Below are 17734 nucleotides of genomic sequence, written 5' to 3' on the forward strand. Positions count from 1 at the left end.
CTTGGCTCTTATTTGGGCACTCCAGCACTTTGATGTGTATGTGGGTGGGGGTGCATTTCCTGTTGTGGTGTATTCAGATCATAACCCTTTGACCTTTTTGCACTCTTTACAGAGCCCCAATCAGCGGTTGATGCGATGGGCCTTATTTCTACAGCCTTACAACCTTGAAATTCGGCACATTCGAGGCACTGAAAATGTGCTGGCTGATGCATTGTCTCGCGCCATTAATGGACCAGACTAACAGGAAAAAATGGCTACAGAGGTCCTACTTGGGATCCTCTGTTTTAAGGGGGAAGGTGTTACGGCTTCAGTGGGTCTCTGCCCTTTTCTCCTTGTAGGGTTCTGAAGACAGGTCTCTGGTGATATGTGTTGCCCTGATTGGTGCTCTGCAGCTTTAAAACTACCATGCATGCAGCAGTCTGGAGGCTTTTCCCTCTCCCTCCTCAGAACCCCGTTTGGTTTGGTTTGTATTTTATGGTTGTTTTTTTTAGGTTTGTTTTGCATTTGCTTATTTCTGGTTGACTATAGGTTCTGCATTAATCTATTTTGGTTTCTCATTTCAGACATTCCTTTTTTTCCAAGTTTATTTCTTTAATATAATTTAATAAATTAAATTTTCATTAAGTCATTAAATCCTTGTGTGGTCTTCTTTAATTTTATCCCAACAAACGAGCCTGGTGGACGTAACGGTTGTCAAACAGAAAAGTCGGTAATGTACACCACTTTTTATCCCAGATGCATTTTGTTTTCTGTCTGAATAATGTTTATAAAAAGCTAAATTTTACATCTAGACTGTAACATCAGAACAGTTAAAGACAGACTTACAGTCTGTAAGTTGCTGTACGGGGGGGGAATGAGAAATTTCTGTTCTTTTTAGAGAACCGGCTCCTTCGGCTCCCAAACAACAACATTGGTGGGAGTGCCGTGGTGGCCCAGGGGTAAAGCACAGCCTTAGTCCTCCACATGGCCATTCAAGTCCTTGCCTGATGACCTTTAGCAAATTTATCATCTTCAGTCTCATATTTTAGCATAACTTGGCAAATAGGAATGTTTTTACATGATAAATCCTTTTGCATTCCATGTCCCTTATATGGGAATCCTTACTCTTCCTCAATTTTATGTATTTATTCTGTACACATTCTTACTTTTCCATAATATTTTAATCTAATTTTAATTACCAAACAACCGAATAAAGCACAGCAACCAAATCTACTGAACAGACCCATAATCAGGGATAGCTGGCATAAGTGGGCTAGTAAGGCTAAGCCTTCCCTGACATTTACAATAAAGTTAAAATAAACAACTTAAAAATAACAACATAAAAATAAATACATTTTAATGTATCGCATTTTGTTAAATTTACAACAAACCTGGTGTCAAACCGCCTGGGGAAAATCCCAGGGTCTTTTTGAAGGACAAACTTCTGACAGCCCCATTCAGCGTAACTGTCTGTCACGTTCAGAATGATTGATAGGTGTCTAGCCATGCCCCCTCGGTTTGCAGCTCATTTAGGCTAATTTTGGCAAGCCCATGGTCAGCCCACAGCCACAGGATTCATCCAGTCAGAATGGACTTGGAGTGCATGTGTGGGTGTGTGCGTGTGCGTGTGTGTGTGTGGGTGTGGTTTGGCGTAAACTGAGCAGGTGCGATGCCGAGCAATATTAGCATAAACGAGGTGGATTATTTAATCAATAATCAATTTTCCTTAATGTCTATTGAGGAAAAACTGGAGGTAAAGAAGTTGGGGCTGGACAAACCTGAGGATATTCAAATCCAGCAAAGAGAAAAATGGCAAAACCGCAGTTTCTTGGTGACATGGTTCCAACAAAAGCAGTGGCTAATGGCAAGTGTAACTAAGAAATCTGTTTTCTCCTTTCCATGTTTGCAATGTGTGATTGTGCTCAGGTACATCTCTGTAAGCACTGCAGTGGAGAGATTCTTAGGCTTTTTCCTGCTTGAAGACAGGTCTGCAAAGGGGTTTGAAAAGCTTCTGAAAGAAAAGCTCCAGCCGTTTAAACTGGAAAACAAAATAAATGCTCACACTTAACGATGGAGCTGTGGTGATGACCGGCGCATCCTCTAGTTTGCAGGCCAGGCTCCTGGAAACTTTTCCTTTCCTTTGTACACCGTTATGCCCATCAGTTAAACCTGATCATTCAACAGGCGTGCTCATCGCTTACACCTGTCAGAATATTTTTTGCAAATCTTTCAGCTTTTGGAACATTTTTTTTCCAAGTCCCCTAAAAGACCTGCTGTCCTGGATGAAGTGTACAACAGGAGAATTCCATCATCAGGCCTAAAGCGATGGAACTTCAAGAGCCGCCTGTTTTTGAACAGGAGGAAAACCTGAAGGCATGCTTTGAAACCATCTATAAAGATCAGACAGCGTGTCAATCCAACAAGCTCATGGTTTGCCAGTCCTGCAGCAGGACAAAACTTTTCTGTTCTTTTTATCATTTTTTCACTGGGCCTTTATACATGTGGACATTCTCTATCCTCCAAAATTGCATCACTGATGCTACAAAAACAAAACAGGCCTTGGAGAATTTTACCCAGTCCATAAATGTCCTGAATTGAGTCGCTGAAACTCAGATGCAGGTGCTCTAGCACCACGCTGTTAGCAAAGCTCAGATTGTGCCTCCGTGGCAGTGCAGTGCTGCAAAATAATGACCGAACAGTCAAAGGCTCGCTTTGAGAAGGCTCAACATTTAAATTCATTTCAACTTATTAATCCAGATCTGTTCTTGAATTTCAACACTTGTTTCCCACAGAAGCAATTGGACACCACATGTGAATATTTCCAGATGATCTGCAAAGAAAAACTTAAAGATGAACTGATGGTGATGTACATCACCATCAGTTTTTGTCATATTATATATATATATATATACACCCTGCAGATATTACCACCAGCCATGTGATGGTTGCATTTACAGCCACACATTTAATCACACCACACTTATATTTTGTTTCTTTAAATCTAGGATTTCATTTGCAAAATAACAGTTTTTTGTTTAGAAAGTAACATAACACTGTATTCTGGAATAAGTGCACACATTTTAGTTTACACTGTTATGTTTTGCTTGATTTAACCTCTGTTTATTTCGAGTTACCTCAGTGTCGGCTGCTCCAGTCCTTCAGGGGAACAAAGAGGTGGAGAAGGGGTGCAGCAAGCCTGAGACTGCAAATTGGTTCATACCACTAATCATCATCAAGGAGGGGAGGGGGGATGTGATTTTCCTATGTTAGCTTCAGTTAGGTTTTGTGTGTTCTCCCCTTTATGTCTTCTATGTGGCCTGATCAGCCAGTATTTAAGTTTCCCCTTTGTCTCATTTAGGTAGGTTTGTTTGTTTGAGTCAGTCTGAGTTGAATTTTCTTACTTTGACCTCTTTATGGATCCAATTTTGTCATTTTTCATTATTTACCCAAGTTTTTGCTTTGGGTTAAATAAAAAACAATTCTTTTTTAATTTAAACCTGTGCCTGGCTCTCTTTTGACTGCTCGCTTTATCACAAGTGATGTCAGGAGTTAGATCTTGCAATTAAAGGCACAGGTTTTTTTTAAATTTTTTTTAAGTAGCCCCTCTCCTCTTACCAAGCCATGAAAAAAAACAGGAAGGAGAGCCAAAAGACTGAAAGGAGATCCTCAAAACCAGCCTGTTGGAATGGAGGACCAAGTTGGAGAAGAAAATGGAGCCTCTGGAAGGGTGGATATCATTGAGGGTAAGAAGCCAACAATATCAGAAGTGATTTCCATTGTTCGTTTTCATACGGACCAGCAGGAAGCCCAGGAAGCAAGACGGAGGGAGGAGTTTAATCGGCAGGAACAGCGCTTCAGAGCACCATGACACCAATTTCAGCTGTTACAGGTGGAAGTGCAAGCTCGTGCCACCCCTGCTCCTGAGCCTCAAACAGATGAATCTCAACAATCAGATGCAGAAGCTAGTGAAGGTGATGATCCTTCCTGCTGCAGTAATGAGCAAATGCATGCTCCCTCAGGTCAGTTTCACTCTCATGAATCCAGACTTGAAAAACTGACAGATGAGGATGATATTGAACATTTTCTAACAACATTTGAACGCATGGCTCTAGTTTGCCGGTGGACAAAAGCAGATAGGGTTTTTCATCTGATTCCACTACTCACTGGCAAAGCAAGAGGTGCATATGTTCACATGGATATGAAAGACTCTCTGGAATATGATAAAGTTAAAGAAGCTGTTCTTCAAAAATACAACATCAATCCTGAGACGAACAGATTGCGATTTCAATCACTGGAAGTAAAACCTGATGAGAATCTAAAAGAACTATATGCAAGACTGAAAGAGATGTACGGAAAGTGGGTGCTGCCAAAAGAAAAAACTGTGGATGAGGTCAGTGAAATAATCATTTTAGAACAATACTTGAGAATGCTGTCTCCTGAGTTGCAGATATGGATTAAAGACCATAACCCAAAGTGGGCTGCAGAAGCTGCGCAGTTGGCTGACGTGTTTGTGGCTGCACCAGGACAACCATGGAGTCAAACAGCAGGGAAAATGAGGGAGGTTTCAAAACCTGTTCCCCACTACCAAAAGGCAGGGGTGAGTAAACCTCTAAAGATCCAGTCATTGGATGTGCCATCAAGAGCCCCAGCCAAGACAGTGATTTGTTATATGTGTGGGATGGAGGGACACACGAAACCAATGTCCCCAAAGAACTCTACAAAGATGACACAAATGTGTTTTGTGCCCAGACAAATTGTGCACTCTAAAGTGGTGTTGGTTTAAGGATGACCTCAATTAAAGTTGAAGGTAAATAACTAGAAAATTCCTGCAGAAATTTTAAGGGGCCTGCCAAAGTGTGCCCATCACTTTGGCAGGCCCACAGCGTTTTATATTTGTTCTGATAAATAGATCCATGCTGGTCTAAAATACGTATTGTCAAGTATACCATAGGTATATACATGAACTGAGTTAACATTAAAATGTAATGTCTAAATCCCAGGTCAGTGAAAATTCAGTCCGAGACCGACGATTATAAGCTTCGCACATTTTGTTCTCACTCATGCTTCAAAATAAAATAAAAAAAAACATGAAGAAAGTTTGTAATTCTTTATTTCTAAAAATAAATTCAATTTTCATTCTAAGGATTTTAATTTACACTCAAAAATTCAGACAAGTAATTTTATGTAAGCAAAACATGAAAAGTCACAGGAAATATGTATTTTTCCCACAATGCATTGTGAGATCTGATTCAGCGCTGTGACTACTCACTGTGGTAATTAATTATCTGCACCTGGGCTGGCTCTCTGTCAGGCAGGATGCTGGTTTCTATACTTGTGAGACACCCAGCGTCGGTCTCAGGGCCCTCACAAAAAACCATAAGCCCCAGGAAAATTTTGAAAACATTTTACGGGAGCAGGCATGTGTATCTATGTCATGAGCAACTTTGAGATTAATAGGCCGCTATTTGTGCCTGTGAAGGGGAGTTAAAAAGAGTTTTGGAGTCAGACCTCCACTGTCCTGTGTGTGTGTTTCAGAGAGAAATCTTAGTGATTCTGTGAGACACTCAGTCTAAACTTTTGTCGTTTTTTTCAATTTATGTCGTCATTTTATCTCAGAATCCCATTAAAAGTAATAGCTCCCTTCTCGGCATCGAGCCGCACGATTTGTTACCACTTTTGTGGGGGTACACGCAGCGGTACGAGCCGCATTAACGGTGACGGAAGAAAAATAAATAATCTATAATAATAAAGAGACATTCTATTAGGTGCAGAACAATAGGTGCCTGCCATGCAATGCATGGAGGCAGTGACTCACTGCTCTCCCTATGCATTGCTATGGGCAGGCCCCAATTAAAGGCTCTCATTGATTCAGGAAGTACTCAAACTCTGGTGCACAGAGACTTTGTTTCAGTAAACAAAGTTAATGTGGAAACAATCATTGTCCACTGTATTTATGGAGTCATCTCCATTAATCGGTCCATCACAAGTGACAACTCATGTTTTCATATCCAACAGCAGACCTGTATATTAAAGTACAAGGCCAACTTTATCTTCTAAATATTGGTGTGGCTGAGAATTTGCCATTTCCAGCAGTGCTAGGATCTGCCAGTGTTGTGTGACTTGTTGAACTCCAGCAATATGGGCACCATTGCATTAACCAGATTTCAAGCTAGAAAGAGAGAGGAGTTTCTGCAACCACTCTGAGCCTTGTCTTTTTATGATGTGGACCTAGAGACCACACCCAGGAAGTCTTGCAAGTCCTGCAGGCAGCGACAGCAAGAGAAATTTTGACACACTGCTGAGAAATCATCTTCTATCTCTGAGCCTGAGCTACCTTTGGGGTTTAAAATCCCTGCTAACATCAGAGAATTGCAGCACAGCGATCCAGCCCTAACATCTTTATTTCAGAAAGTAGAGAGAAACCAACATCCTGAACAAGGTTTGACACCGTGGAGGAATTTTTGCTGAAAGAATTTTTGCTGTAACCACCAACAGCATTGCAGTTGGTGGTTCCTAGACCAGTCCAGAAGGTGGAGCCATCCTTGGGGCATTCCATTCCATGGGCTGGCCATCTTGAAAAGCACAAGCCAATGGCCCGCCTCAGAAAATATTTTCACTGGCCTGGAATCCGATCTAATGTGACTCTGTTCTGCAAAAGCTGCCCTCACTACCAAAAGTCATCTTTAAAAATTCCCTCCAGAGCTTCTCTTCCAGCTTTTGCCACTCATGAATACCCTGTTTAAACGGCTGGGAATGGACATCATTGGTCCCCTAGAAAAAAGTAAATCAGGCAATCGTTATATGCTTGTGATCCTGGGTTATGCCACAAAATATCCAAAGGTCTTTGCTTTGAAATCAATAAAAGCTACAGCAGTTGCCTTCTGTCTCATAGAGCTCTTCTCATGGGTTGGGTTTCCTACTGAAAATCTCACTGAGTGTGGAACTAACTTTCTGTCCACAACTCCTTGGGATTAAGAGCCTGAAGACCACTCCATACCATCCTCAGACAGACGGCCTGACAGAGCACTTCAATCAGACCTTGAAACAAATGTTACGCAAGTTTGTCAATGAAACCGGTACAGACTGGGACCAGTGGCTACCTAACCTTCACTTTGCATATAAAGAAATGCCGCAGACCTCTACTGGTTTTTCCCAATTTGAATTGCTATATGGCTATGAAGTATGGGATCCCCCATCTCTGTCAAGGGAGACATGGGAGGGTGACAAAGAGAGGCCTCAAGCTGCAAATGTATCTTATGTTGTCCAGATGCAGGAATGACTGGAAAGGATGACAGCATTGGCCCAAGCTCACAAGGAAGAAGCACAGAAACATCAGAAAGTCTATATGACCAGTCAGCTCGCCAGAGGTCTTTCAGTCTTGGCCAGAAAGTGCTGGTGCTCCTTCCAAGTGCTGACAGCAAGCTGTTAGCAAAATGGCAAGATCCATATGAAATCCAGACCCAACTGGGACAAACAACCTACAAGACCACCTGAAACATCTGGAGAAGGTGTTGGAGCGCCCCCAATCTGTAGGGTTGACTATTAATCCAGTCAAGTGTGCAATTGCCAAGGCTGAAACTGAGTACCTTGGGTTTGTGATAGGAAATGGAATGATAAAGCCTCAAATAAATAAAATCATAGCTATAGAGTCCTGTCCTCTGCCTGAGACCAGAAAACGGTTAAGATCCTTTTTGGGTATGGCAGGATTCTATCATCGTTTTATCCCTCATTTCTCAGTCAGGGCCGCTCTATCAACAGACCTCACTGCTTCCCGAAGCCCCAACAAGATCATCTTGTTGGGGAGGCTAAAACAGCTTTCCAGGACCTGCAGCAATCTCTCAGTAAGAGCCCAGTCCTGTAGAGCCTGATTTTGAGAGAGAGAGACATTATATTCTTCAGACTTAAGCCTCGGAAAGAAGTTTGGGAGCTTTTCTGTTGAAGGGACCACCTGGAGTGCGCCATCCAGTGACTTTTATTAGCCGTAAGCTGTTTCCAAGGGAAGTACAATACTCAACCATTGAAAAAGAGGCACTGGCCATCAAATGGGCCCAGGATTCCTTCAAGTACTACCTTCTTGAAAGAGAGTTCACCTTAGAAACTGACCATAAAGCTCTGCAATGGACAGAGAAGATGAAAGATTCAAATGGAAGGATCACACGCTGGAACCTGGCGGTCCAGCCATTTCGATTCACCATTCACTATATCCCCAGCAAGGACAATTCCATTGCAGACTGTCTCTCTCGCTGTCCCAGTGTGTGTGATGGCTGCATTTACACCCACACAAATGTGGTAACATTTAATCACACTACACACGAGGTTAGTCAATCTCACCACACTTGTATTGTGTTTCTTTAAATCTAGGATTTAATTTGCAGAATAACTGTTTTTTGCACATTTTAGTTACACTGTTGTGTTTTGCTTGATTTAACCTCTGTTTATTTCGAGTTACCTCAGTGTCGACTGCTCCAGTCCTTCAGGGGAACAAAGAGGTGGAGAAGGGGTGCAGCAAGCCTGAGACTGCAAATTAGTTCATACCACTACTCATCATCAAGAGGGGGTGAGGGAGAATGGGATTTTCCTATGTTAGCTTCAGTTAGGTTTTGTGTGTTCTCCCCTTTGTGTCTTCTATGTGGCCTGATCAGCCAGTATTTAAGTTTCCCCTTTGTCTCATTTAGGTAGGTTTGTTTGTTTGAATCAGTCTGAGTTGAATTCTGTTACTTCTGTTATGGGCTCAACTTTGTCATTTTTCATTATTTCCCAAGTTTTCGTTTTGGATTAAATAAAAAACAACTCTTTTTTTATTTAAACCTGTGCCTGGCTCTCTTTCGACTGCTCTGTCCATCACAAGCTACCACTGCCCATAATAATTAATTATTTTATAATACGTTTACTCTTCAGCCAGATGCTGCTTCTCTTACAGGTGTCATTTATAATTATGGGTTTTGTGTCACACTCTCCTCTTCATAGTGATGAAGAGCCACTGGCCCACTCTTTGTTTCCACCTAATGGTATGTTCCCATATCATACTTGTAGTGTGCATGTGCTAACGTGTATGCAGCCTGTTGTGGTTACTCCTCTCATCATTTTATTTTTTAAATATTTATTTGATTATTTTATTTTACAACATTAATTTTTTTGCACTTTACCAGAAGAGTATCTTCAACAATGTTGACTAAGAAAGTCATTATCTTTTTCTTCGATGCTGAGATACTTTTTTTTTAACTCTGCCGTGCGCAACAACTTGGCCGCATTGTTCACACCAGGGATCAGCTGATTGCACTGAAACTGGCCGGCATGGAGTCCAGATCCACTGAAATCCCAGAGATTTGGAGAAAGACGCATCCCAATGTGTCTTTCCTCCTTATGTTGCAGAGGAGGAAACAAACAGTGGAGGAGAGCAAAAAGGAAGAAACAGAGGCTTATGGAGAAGAGTTACAAGCCATTTCTCCCTTCCTTTACCATGGGCAACAATAGATCGATGGCTAATAAGATGGATGAATTAACATTACTGTCCAGGAGCCAGAAGGAATATCAGGAATGTATTTTAATGTGTTTTACAGACACATGGCTGCACCCGGACATTCCTGATGCCAATGTTTCCATTGAGGGCTACCGGACTGTTCGAGGTGAGAGGGATTGCACTGAGAGTTGTAAGCGGAAAGGAGGGGGGCTTGCCATTCTAGTAAACACCTGTTGGTGCAATCCTACTCATATAAATGTCAAGGAGAGAATCTGCTGCCCTGATGTTGAACTGCTGGCGGTTGGTTTTCGTCTATTTTACCTGCCCCATGAATATTCTCATGTTGTCATGGTGACTGTTTACCAGAAGAGTATCTGGTAAACAGTGGTGGCCAATCTGCTAATCCCATGGTGGCCTGTGACGTCATCCACTCTGCTGTAGCTCGCTTGCAGTGTATGCTTATGTAAAAGATGCGTACAGTTCCTCTCCCCTCCCTCCACTTGGACTGTGGATGGACTGTGGTGCCCCTGAGCCTATGTTACACACCACTAGTGAAGAGACAGCCTGCAACAACGAGGACAGTGAGAAGAAGGTGGTCAAAAGAGGTCACCGAGACACGACAGGAATGTTTTGAGGCCACTGACTGGCAGTCTTCTCTATGGAGGACATCGATGAGCTCAGTGAGTGCTTAACACATTATAATTATAACTTCTGTGTTGACTCCATCATCCCTACTGAGACTGTTTATTGTTACCCAAATAAGCCCTGGGTAACAAAGGAGATCTAGACCATCCAGAACAAGAGAGCTTTCAGAAATGGCAACAGGGATGATGTGAGAATAATTCAGAGGTGCTTGAAGTTGAAGATCAGAAGAGCTAAGGAATATTATAAAAGGAAGCTGAAGAGGAAACTCCAGCAGAAAAACACCAGCAAGGTCTGGAGAGGGATGAGGATTGTCACTGAGTTCAGATCAACAGGCTGTGGAGCGGTTGAGGGCAACGTTGATAGAGCCAACGAACTTAACCTGTTTTTCAACAGACTTAACACTGCGGCCCCTGCACCTCCTGCTCACACTCCCGTCAACACCACTGCTGCTGTCCAACAATCCCTCCCCCTCCTCAGAGTCCTTCATCTTACCTTCACACCTTCTTCCCTCCTCTTATACTCAGTGACAATCCCCCACCCCCAGCCGGTCACCTCTACTTCTACAGGAAACATCACCGCCGAAGATGTAAGAAGACAGTTGGTGAGACTCCACCCTGGCAAGGCTGCAGGCCCTGACGGTGCAGGTGATGCTAATCTGCTGCTCCCAGTTGTAAAAATTTTTTTGCCATGGTTATGAATCATAATACCTGTCCAAAAGTAAAATCCATCTATCCATTTTCTTTAAACCCTTGTTCCTAGTGGGGTTGGGATGGGTACTGGTGCCTATATCCAGCAAATGTTTTGGGCGAGAGGCGGGGTACATCTGGACAGGTCACCAGTATGTCCCAGGGCAGCACAGAGACAGACAGGACAAACAACCATACACACCCAAGGAGAATTTAGAGAGACCATTTAACCTGACAGCCATGTTTTTGGACCGTGGGAGGAAGCCAGAGTACCCAGATAGAACCCATGCATGCACAGGGAGAACATGCAAACTCCATGCAGAAAGACCCCAAGCTGGGAATCAAACCCATGACCTTCTTGCTGTAAGGCAACAGGGCTACCAACTGTGCCACTGTTCAGCCAACATGCTGCTAGTCTGAATAGTCTCTGAGATCAAGGAATCTGCTGCTTCCCTGCCAGCCCCTTATGCGGGAAAGGTGGGCAGACATATGGCTCCCATATGGGTTTGTCCGCGGGTTCCACGGTGGGCCCACATGAGTTTGCCCATGTAGGGCCACAGCCTACGTGGGCCCAACATGGGCCCTAAATGGGCAAACCCATGTGGGGCCCACCACCATGTAGGGCCAATGTAGGGCCCATGTGGGCTGTGGCCCTACATGGGCAAACCCATGTGGGGCCACCGTGGAACCAGCGGACAAACCCATATGGGACCCATCTGGTCTGCCCTCCTTTTCCCCATGTGGGGCCCACCTGGGCATGTTAACAGGGTTACTGGGTACTAAAGATGCGTCACTTCAACCCTCTTCCTTTGTTATTCTGATGCTCAGTTTAAACTTCAGCAAGTTATCTTTACCTCAAAGGCACAATTTGTTGGCCGCTGTGGTAATTGGCTCATTTGTGTTAGAAAATTAAACAGATGTACCTAATAAAGTAGGCTTTGAGAGCACATGCTCTTATTCCAATTAAAAAGTTATTTTTATTATCATCTTACGTTCCACTCTGACATACAGTTATCAAAACCCCCACTTTAAACCCAGCTGGCACAACATGTCCAGATTATTTTATCATCCAGTGATGCCTCTGCTGAACTCCGTGCAGGGTGGGCTAAGCTCCCGGTGTTTCAGGATCCTAGCAGCGCCCTGGACTGAGCTGAAGGTCGTTGAGGAGCAGTGCGCATCGGTGTGCGGGGTTAACATTGACAGTGCTGCGGGTTTATTCAACTGTTCTCTGTGTCAGCGCTCAGCTCTCATTATCACAAAAAGCCGATTAGCTGGGTGTGTGCAGGAACAGCTGCTTCTGTCCGGACCCCAGCACCCGAAGACGGCCACAGCAATAACAAGGCAACGATATGAGTGGAAATTGAAATAATAAAAAAAAGAGCCATAAAGTGGAGATGATCCGGGCCTCCCTCCCTAATGTACACAATCACCCCAACGCTCCTGCTGGAACAGAGGATAAGAATGACAGTGAATGGTTCTTACCCAGAACAGGATGTTGAAGCCAAAAATGAAGTATTTGATGCAGCAACTGACTTCGTGGCCTTTGAAATGATTCCCCGACATGTTTGAGCATCATCTGCCTGTGGCTGCGAGGAGAAACACGGCCTGCTTCACAGGCTTTGTGCTGGGCGAGAGGGAACAGGTTCGGCGCTCCGGAGATGCATTTCCCTTTGTCCCCTTCCAGTGTCTGCTCAGACCCGCGAAGGAGACATGGCAGACCGCAGAGTGGCCAGCTCACCGACACCGAACCTATAGACCTATCGAGGCGAGTTAGTACCAAATAGTCCAAAAAAATTCTAAGCGCTTCTCCGTTATTCGGGGCTAAATTGCGCCTACAGAGGGAGGTGACGATGCTGGGAAGGTCGTCAGTGATTGGTGGGGAGCATACATTAATAGGAGCGTAGGCCAATCACATTAGAGAAATGTTGAAGCGCTTCCCGTGCTGATCAGAATCATATAATAATATGAAACCATAACTATTTTCGATCTAGAAAATTAAATTGTACCAGACAAATATTTTACTGATAGAATTTCCGGAAGTAGAAATTATGCTAAGCAGATTTTCAAAGGTTTTCGTGACAAAAACCTATTACCCTTCCCTTTCCATTATTACAAAGTACCATAAGCGCAGCTTTTAGCACTTCTGCTCTACAGCAACGAATTCCACCCTGAGGGTCTCTCCACATGGAGATTGGGTTCTTTCTGTGTACTCCTGTCCTCCACCCCCGCACACTCTCCTCCCACGTCCTCCCGCTACAGTGCAATGGAATTTTAGAGGGTCCTGCTGATAATCCAATCTTTTCATAGAGTTGTGTTAAACTAGACAAATCTAAAAACTGAAGGACACCAATCCTTGAGAATTACTGGACTTGGAAGCTATGAATCATAACACAGGATTCAAGTGTTGTAGTTACCGACTGTGCCACTAGAGAGCAGTCACGACATATTGGAAAATGTTATACAAGCAGGTGCTTTAAGATAGATAGATAGATAGATAGATAGATAGATAGATAGATAGATAGATAGATAGATAGATAGATAGATAGATAGATAGATAGATAGATAGATAGATAGATAGATAGATAGATAGATAGATAGCGGTGTGAGTAATCCTCACCCTTCTGACTTTTTGTCTGATTTAGAAATTGAAATTTCAGTTCTTTTGCAAATTAAAATCTGAACAGAGTGCCACCCCTCCGTATTTATCCCCTATGATCTCTGAATGAATGACATTAAAAAAAAAGCTCAACTGATGATAGCAAATACAGACTCCTACCTTAAGATGAGCATCTTTGCTTTATTATACAGTGTCAAAGACAAAGGAGGTTACACGTAGGGAGAACAATGGTTCTGTGACAATGGTTTAAAGATGACTAAAATGGCTTTAACAAAACCGCTAATGTATTCAGACTGAAGACTGACTTGATCTTCATCCCTCTCAGATTAGCCTTTAGCTTTAATCTCCATTACTAGCTAGTCTGGATTTATACAAAAAGAAAATTAACTGCTTACAACCTTGAAGGAACTTCACTTCAAAATTCTGCTCTATCTGAATGTTGTCAGCTGGCTGTTTGAATTATTCATCACTTGTTTCTCAGACAAGTCAAACTTCATTTTAAATGACAGAAAAATGCATAGTGACTCATTCAAAACAAAATATACTTTTTAGGAATTTCTGCCATCAGATACAAGAGGAAATAAACTATATATATTTTTCCTTGAATTTTCTGTGGTCAAGGTAATGTCATTAGAACTGAAGAGGCCGTACTTCGTAAAGCACCAGTAAGGGTTCCTGCAGAGAGCCTCTGCTCAAACAGTACAGACTCTGTGTCAGCGCCTCATGGAGGACCAAACTCCCACTCTCATCTGTATACCTCAGCTGGAAACCCACCACCTCCAAATGCTGCATAGCCAAAACAGCGGACACATTGAAAACATCGTACCCAGAAGAGGGCCGCTGGTCCAGCGTCAGCTGCCTCTCCTCCAGAGCAGGAATTTCATTCAGATTGTGCAATGATGTAATGATGCTGTGCAGGGTCACAGTGACACTGAGAGGGCATGAATGGAGGGTCTTCCTGTAGAGGACCAACTCTGCACTCAGCATGGACAGGTTCAGGTTGCTAATGTTGAACCAGATCCATCCTTGTGGAGCATGATGGGGCCCTGGGTGATTCAAAAAGTAAAATACTGCATTATTCCTTGTTTCAAATAGCTACACAGGCAAATCTATTTGTGGAGGTACAGTTCCACAGCTTCGTCCTTCTTACATGATAATGGTATTAAAATGTTTTCCTACTATAAACATCTTTCTTACCATCAACACTTCGGAAACTCTGCACCAGGATTCCATCTGATCTTCCAAAGTCTTGAGCTTCCAGTGACTCCAGATGTTGATAGATCCTATTCATGTAAGGATGAGGTTTAGCCTGATGACTCGCCGACACTTTCTTGATATGCAGCATTTCTAAGATAGCTTTGCTGAGCCCTTGAGTCACCTCTGCATTCCTGCGTTGCTCCTTCAGCAACAAGCCTTTGACAGAGAACATCAGAAGGAAGATCAGGCTTACATGAAAACCCCCAAAATGCACTCCTCTGACCATCCTGAGCCAAAATTATTTTTCAACCTGTCTGGTATGATAGAATGTTTGAGCTAGAATTGGACTTCTGCTAGCCTCCACTCTGGCAGACCAGTTTACACGTCTGAGCTCCAGCAGTCAAGCATAAACCACAGGGGCTGTCGTGACTTTCTGCATCAGTCCACTGCTGAAGCAGAGGAATGTTATTCCTCCTTGACAAACACTCTCCCTGTGTTCCTGTGCAGAGTGCTTAGAGATTCAGATGAACACATCTGAATCTCAACACATCTGAATCTCAATCCCTGCCAGCAACAACAGGTTTTTGTTTTCAAGTTAGGGTTTGGGCTACATGAAAATCAAGGAAGAGAGTAAACAATAAATCAAATTGCTACAGATACAAAACCAATAAACAGTTTAACTCGTTCTTCTGTGGTAAATCAACAAATCTTCTGAATAGTGTTGGAGGTTTGTTCAAAGGGTAACTTGAATCTTTGTTACATTACACAGATAGATAAGTTGACCAGTAGGGAGGTTAACTGCACCATTTGTGTTTTCTTAATCACTCATTCCAGGTAATTATGTTGCACTGAATGTCAGTAATTTATGTTGTCAGTTACGTTTGCCAGTCTGTTAGTTTGTTTGTTAGTTGTTTCTATGACGACATGACATGGCCAGGTTTTTGATCTTATCTTTGGCAGTAAAGGTTTAAAAATCAGCCTCTGTCGTCTTCTCCTCTACAGTGAAAAGTTTGACTGACAGATCGGCCCAACAGGTCAGATCTGCACATTTGCAGTTAATATTCTCCCCACTGTTGCCAACTCAGGGACTTTCTTGCTATATTTAGTGACATTTCAGACAAAAAAAAATTGGTATTGGTCAAAATCAAAATCGGCAGGTCAGGCTTTTTAAAGATCAGTAACCGAGGATCGCCCAGAAAACTGCAGTCGATGCAGCCCTACTTAAGATGGAATACATACACACATATTCATAACATTCTTTTATTAAATTAATTTCTCTTCAGTATAACTCCAATAGCTAAACATTGAATTTATACCAGGTGAGTCTTTCTCCCCTGAGAAAGTGACAGCTAAACTAAACTAGCTCGAATTGTTTTCCCTGCGTGATAGCAATGCGCTTCGTAAGGGGTCCGCTAATAAGACACATTTTTACAACACTGTTGTAACTCATCTTCCGTTCCTTCTGTTGCCAAGCTGCTGCTCCACAACATAAACAGCGGAAGCTCTCTCATCAAAATAAAAGCATCAAATCAAAAACCGGAAGTTGGCCATAAACTACACAAAACAAAACAAAATAAAGACAACTATCTCCAAAAGGGAATACAACAAATAAAGAGTGTCATGAAGTGGTGAGTTTGTAGTGTCGAGAATGAACGCCGAGACCCATCATCATCGGTGATGATGATGATGATGATGATGATGATGATGAAGATTATTTAATAAACAGAGCTCAAACACAGTCCAACATAGGCGGCACGGCAGAGAGTTACTACACAGCTAATTACCAGTAGCAACTGAAAAACTGAGGACTGAATAAGAGATCTAAACCAACACAGGACTTTACAGTTCGACTGTGATGGCAGGCAGACAAATGACATTCGACGACATACGACAAGGACCCGACAAGAGACAAAGACAACAGGTGGGTTTAAATACACAGGGAGGGCAATCAGGTAACTAGACACACCTGGGAAGCAATCAACAGGGAAGACAGGACAGGAACAGGACTAAACACAGAAAACCTCAAAAATAACTACACAGAAAAACACAGAACACAACTGTACCCCCATCCCAATGGCTGCTACCAGACGCCCAAAACAACAANACCAGTAGGGAGGTTAACTGCGCCATTTGTGTTTTCTTAATCACTCATTCCAGGTAATTATGTTGCACTGAATGTCAGTAATTTATGTTGTCAGTCACTGTAACAAGGCGGCCGTTTGCGGTTGGATTTTACGGTGCAGAAGATTACGAGAGGTAGAGTCAGGTGGAAACAGCAGTTGGTTTATTCTCCTCACAGCATCAACACACACTCAATAATCATCCTCACACAGGTGAAACTACAGGCTTAAATAGTCTCAGCTGTGTTGGACCAAACCACCTCCAATTCACAAGGGGATCTCACTTAACAAATCTCCACCTATTTAAATAAAATACACTTTATTAAATATAAACATTTAAATTTACTTTTTATAAATATTTTATATTTTATCTTACACCAAATGAAACACCACAAAAACCCATAAACAATTATCTCCCCACACTTTTCAATGGCCTCTCTCGGAACCTATAAATGGTGTCTGGACCCCCGGGGTTGTATTTGTCCATACACCCTGGAGAGGACACAGAAAAGACAGGTGAGTCACTCAATATCAGCACTCCACACCTAACAGATTATGCACAAACATTTGCTCAGTTTTACCCACCAGTAGCTCATTGCTCTGAGTAACAATTATCCTCCCTCCACAGGCAACCACCTCACTTTCCAATGAGGAGCAGCTGTGCAGAGCCCAGAACAAAAGGCTACATGCTAATTACTAAAATATTCAATAAATGCAATTAAAACTTCTCGTGTGCAAATTGTTATTTATGTGCAAATCTCTGCTTAAAGTGCAGTGCTAAATAAACACTGCACTTTAAGCAGTGTTTATTTAGCACTGCTTAAATAAACACTATATTATTTAATTAAATATTTATTTAATTAAATAAATAAAGTGCTTGTTAATAAAGTGCAAAAAGTGCTTTTAAAGTGCTAAACAGTGACTTAATAAAAATAAACCCAGTAATGAAGCTCTCTTCATTACAGTCACGTTTGCCAGTCTATTAGTTTGTTAGTAGTTTCTATGACGACATGACATGGCCAGGTTTTTG

At 42.5% G+C, this 17734-nt stretch overlaps 2 protein-coding genes across 2 annotated transcripts in view; both read right to left on the reverse strand.

The window, feature by feature from the left end:
- LOC103131605 (tetraspanin-5-like) overlaps positions 1–12637 on the reverse strand; it is a 32011-nt gene extending 19374 nt beyond the window's left edge. The window contains exon 1 of the mRNA XM_007543278.2: positions 12253–12637. Coding sequence (XP_007543340.1) covers positions 12253–12333 — 81 coding nt within the window. The 5' untranslated portion in view covers positions 12334–12637. The remainder of the gene's footprint in view (positions 1–12252) is intronic.
- Positions 12638–13428: 791 nt separating this feature from the next.
- LOC103131610 (uncharacterized) lies at positions 13429–15099 on the reverse strand. The gene is made up of 2 exons (XM_016666771.1): positions 14585–15099; positions 13429–14433 (listed from the first exon to the last, which is right to left on the reverse strand). Exons 1-2 carry the CDS (start codon positions 14868–14870, stop codon positions 14018–14020), a joined length of 702 nt encoding a protein of 233 aa, XP_016522257.1. The 5' UTR covers positions 14871–15099; the 3' UTR covers positions 13429–14017.
- Positions 15100–17734: the final 2635 nt, after the last annotated feature.

This window comes from Poecilia formosa, unplaced genomic scaffold (assembly GCF_000485575.1).
Source record: "Poecilia formosa unplaced genomic scaffold, Poecilia_formosa-5.1.2 Scaffold793, whole genome shotgun sequence".
In the NCBI taxonomy this organism is placed as follows: Eukaryota; Metazoa; Chordata; class Actinopteri; order Cyprinodontiformes; family Poeciliidae; genus Poecilia; species Poecilia formosa.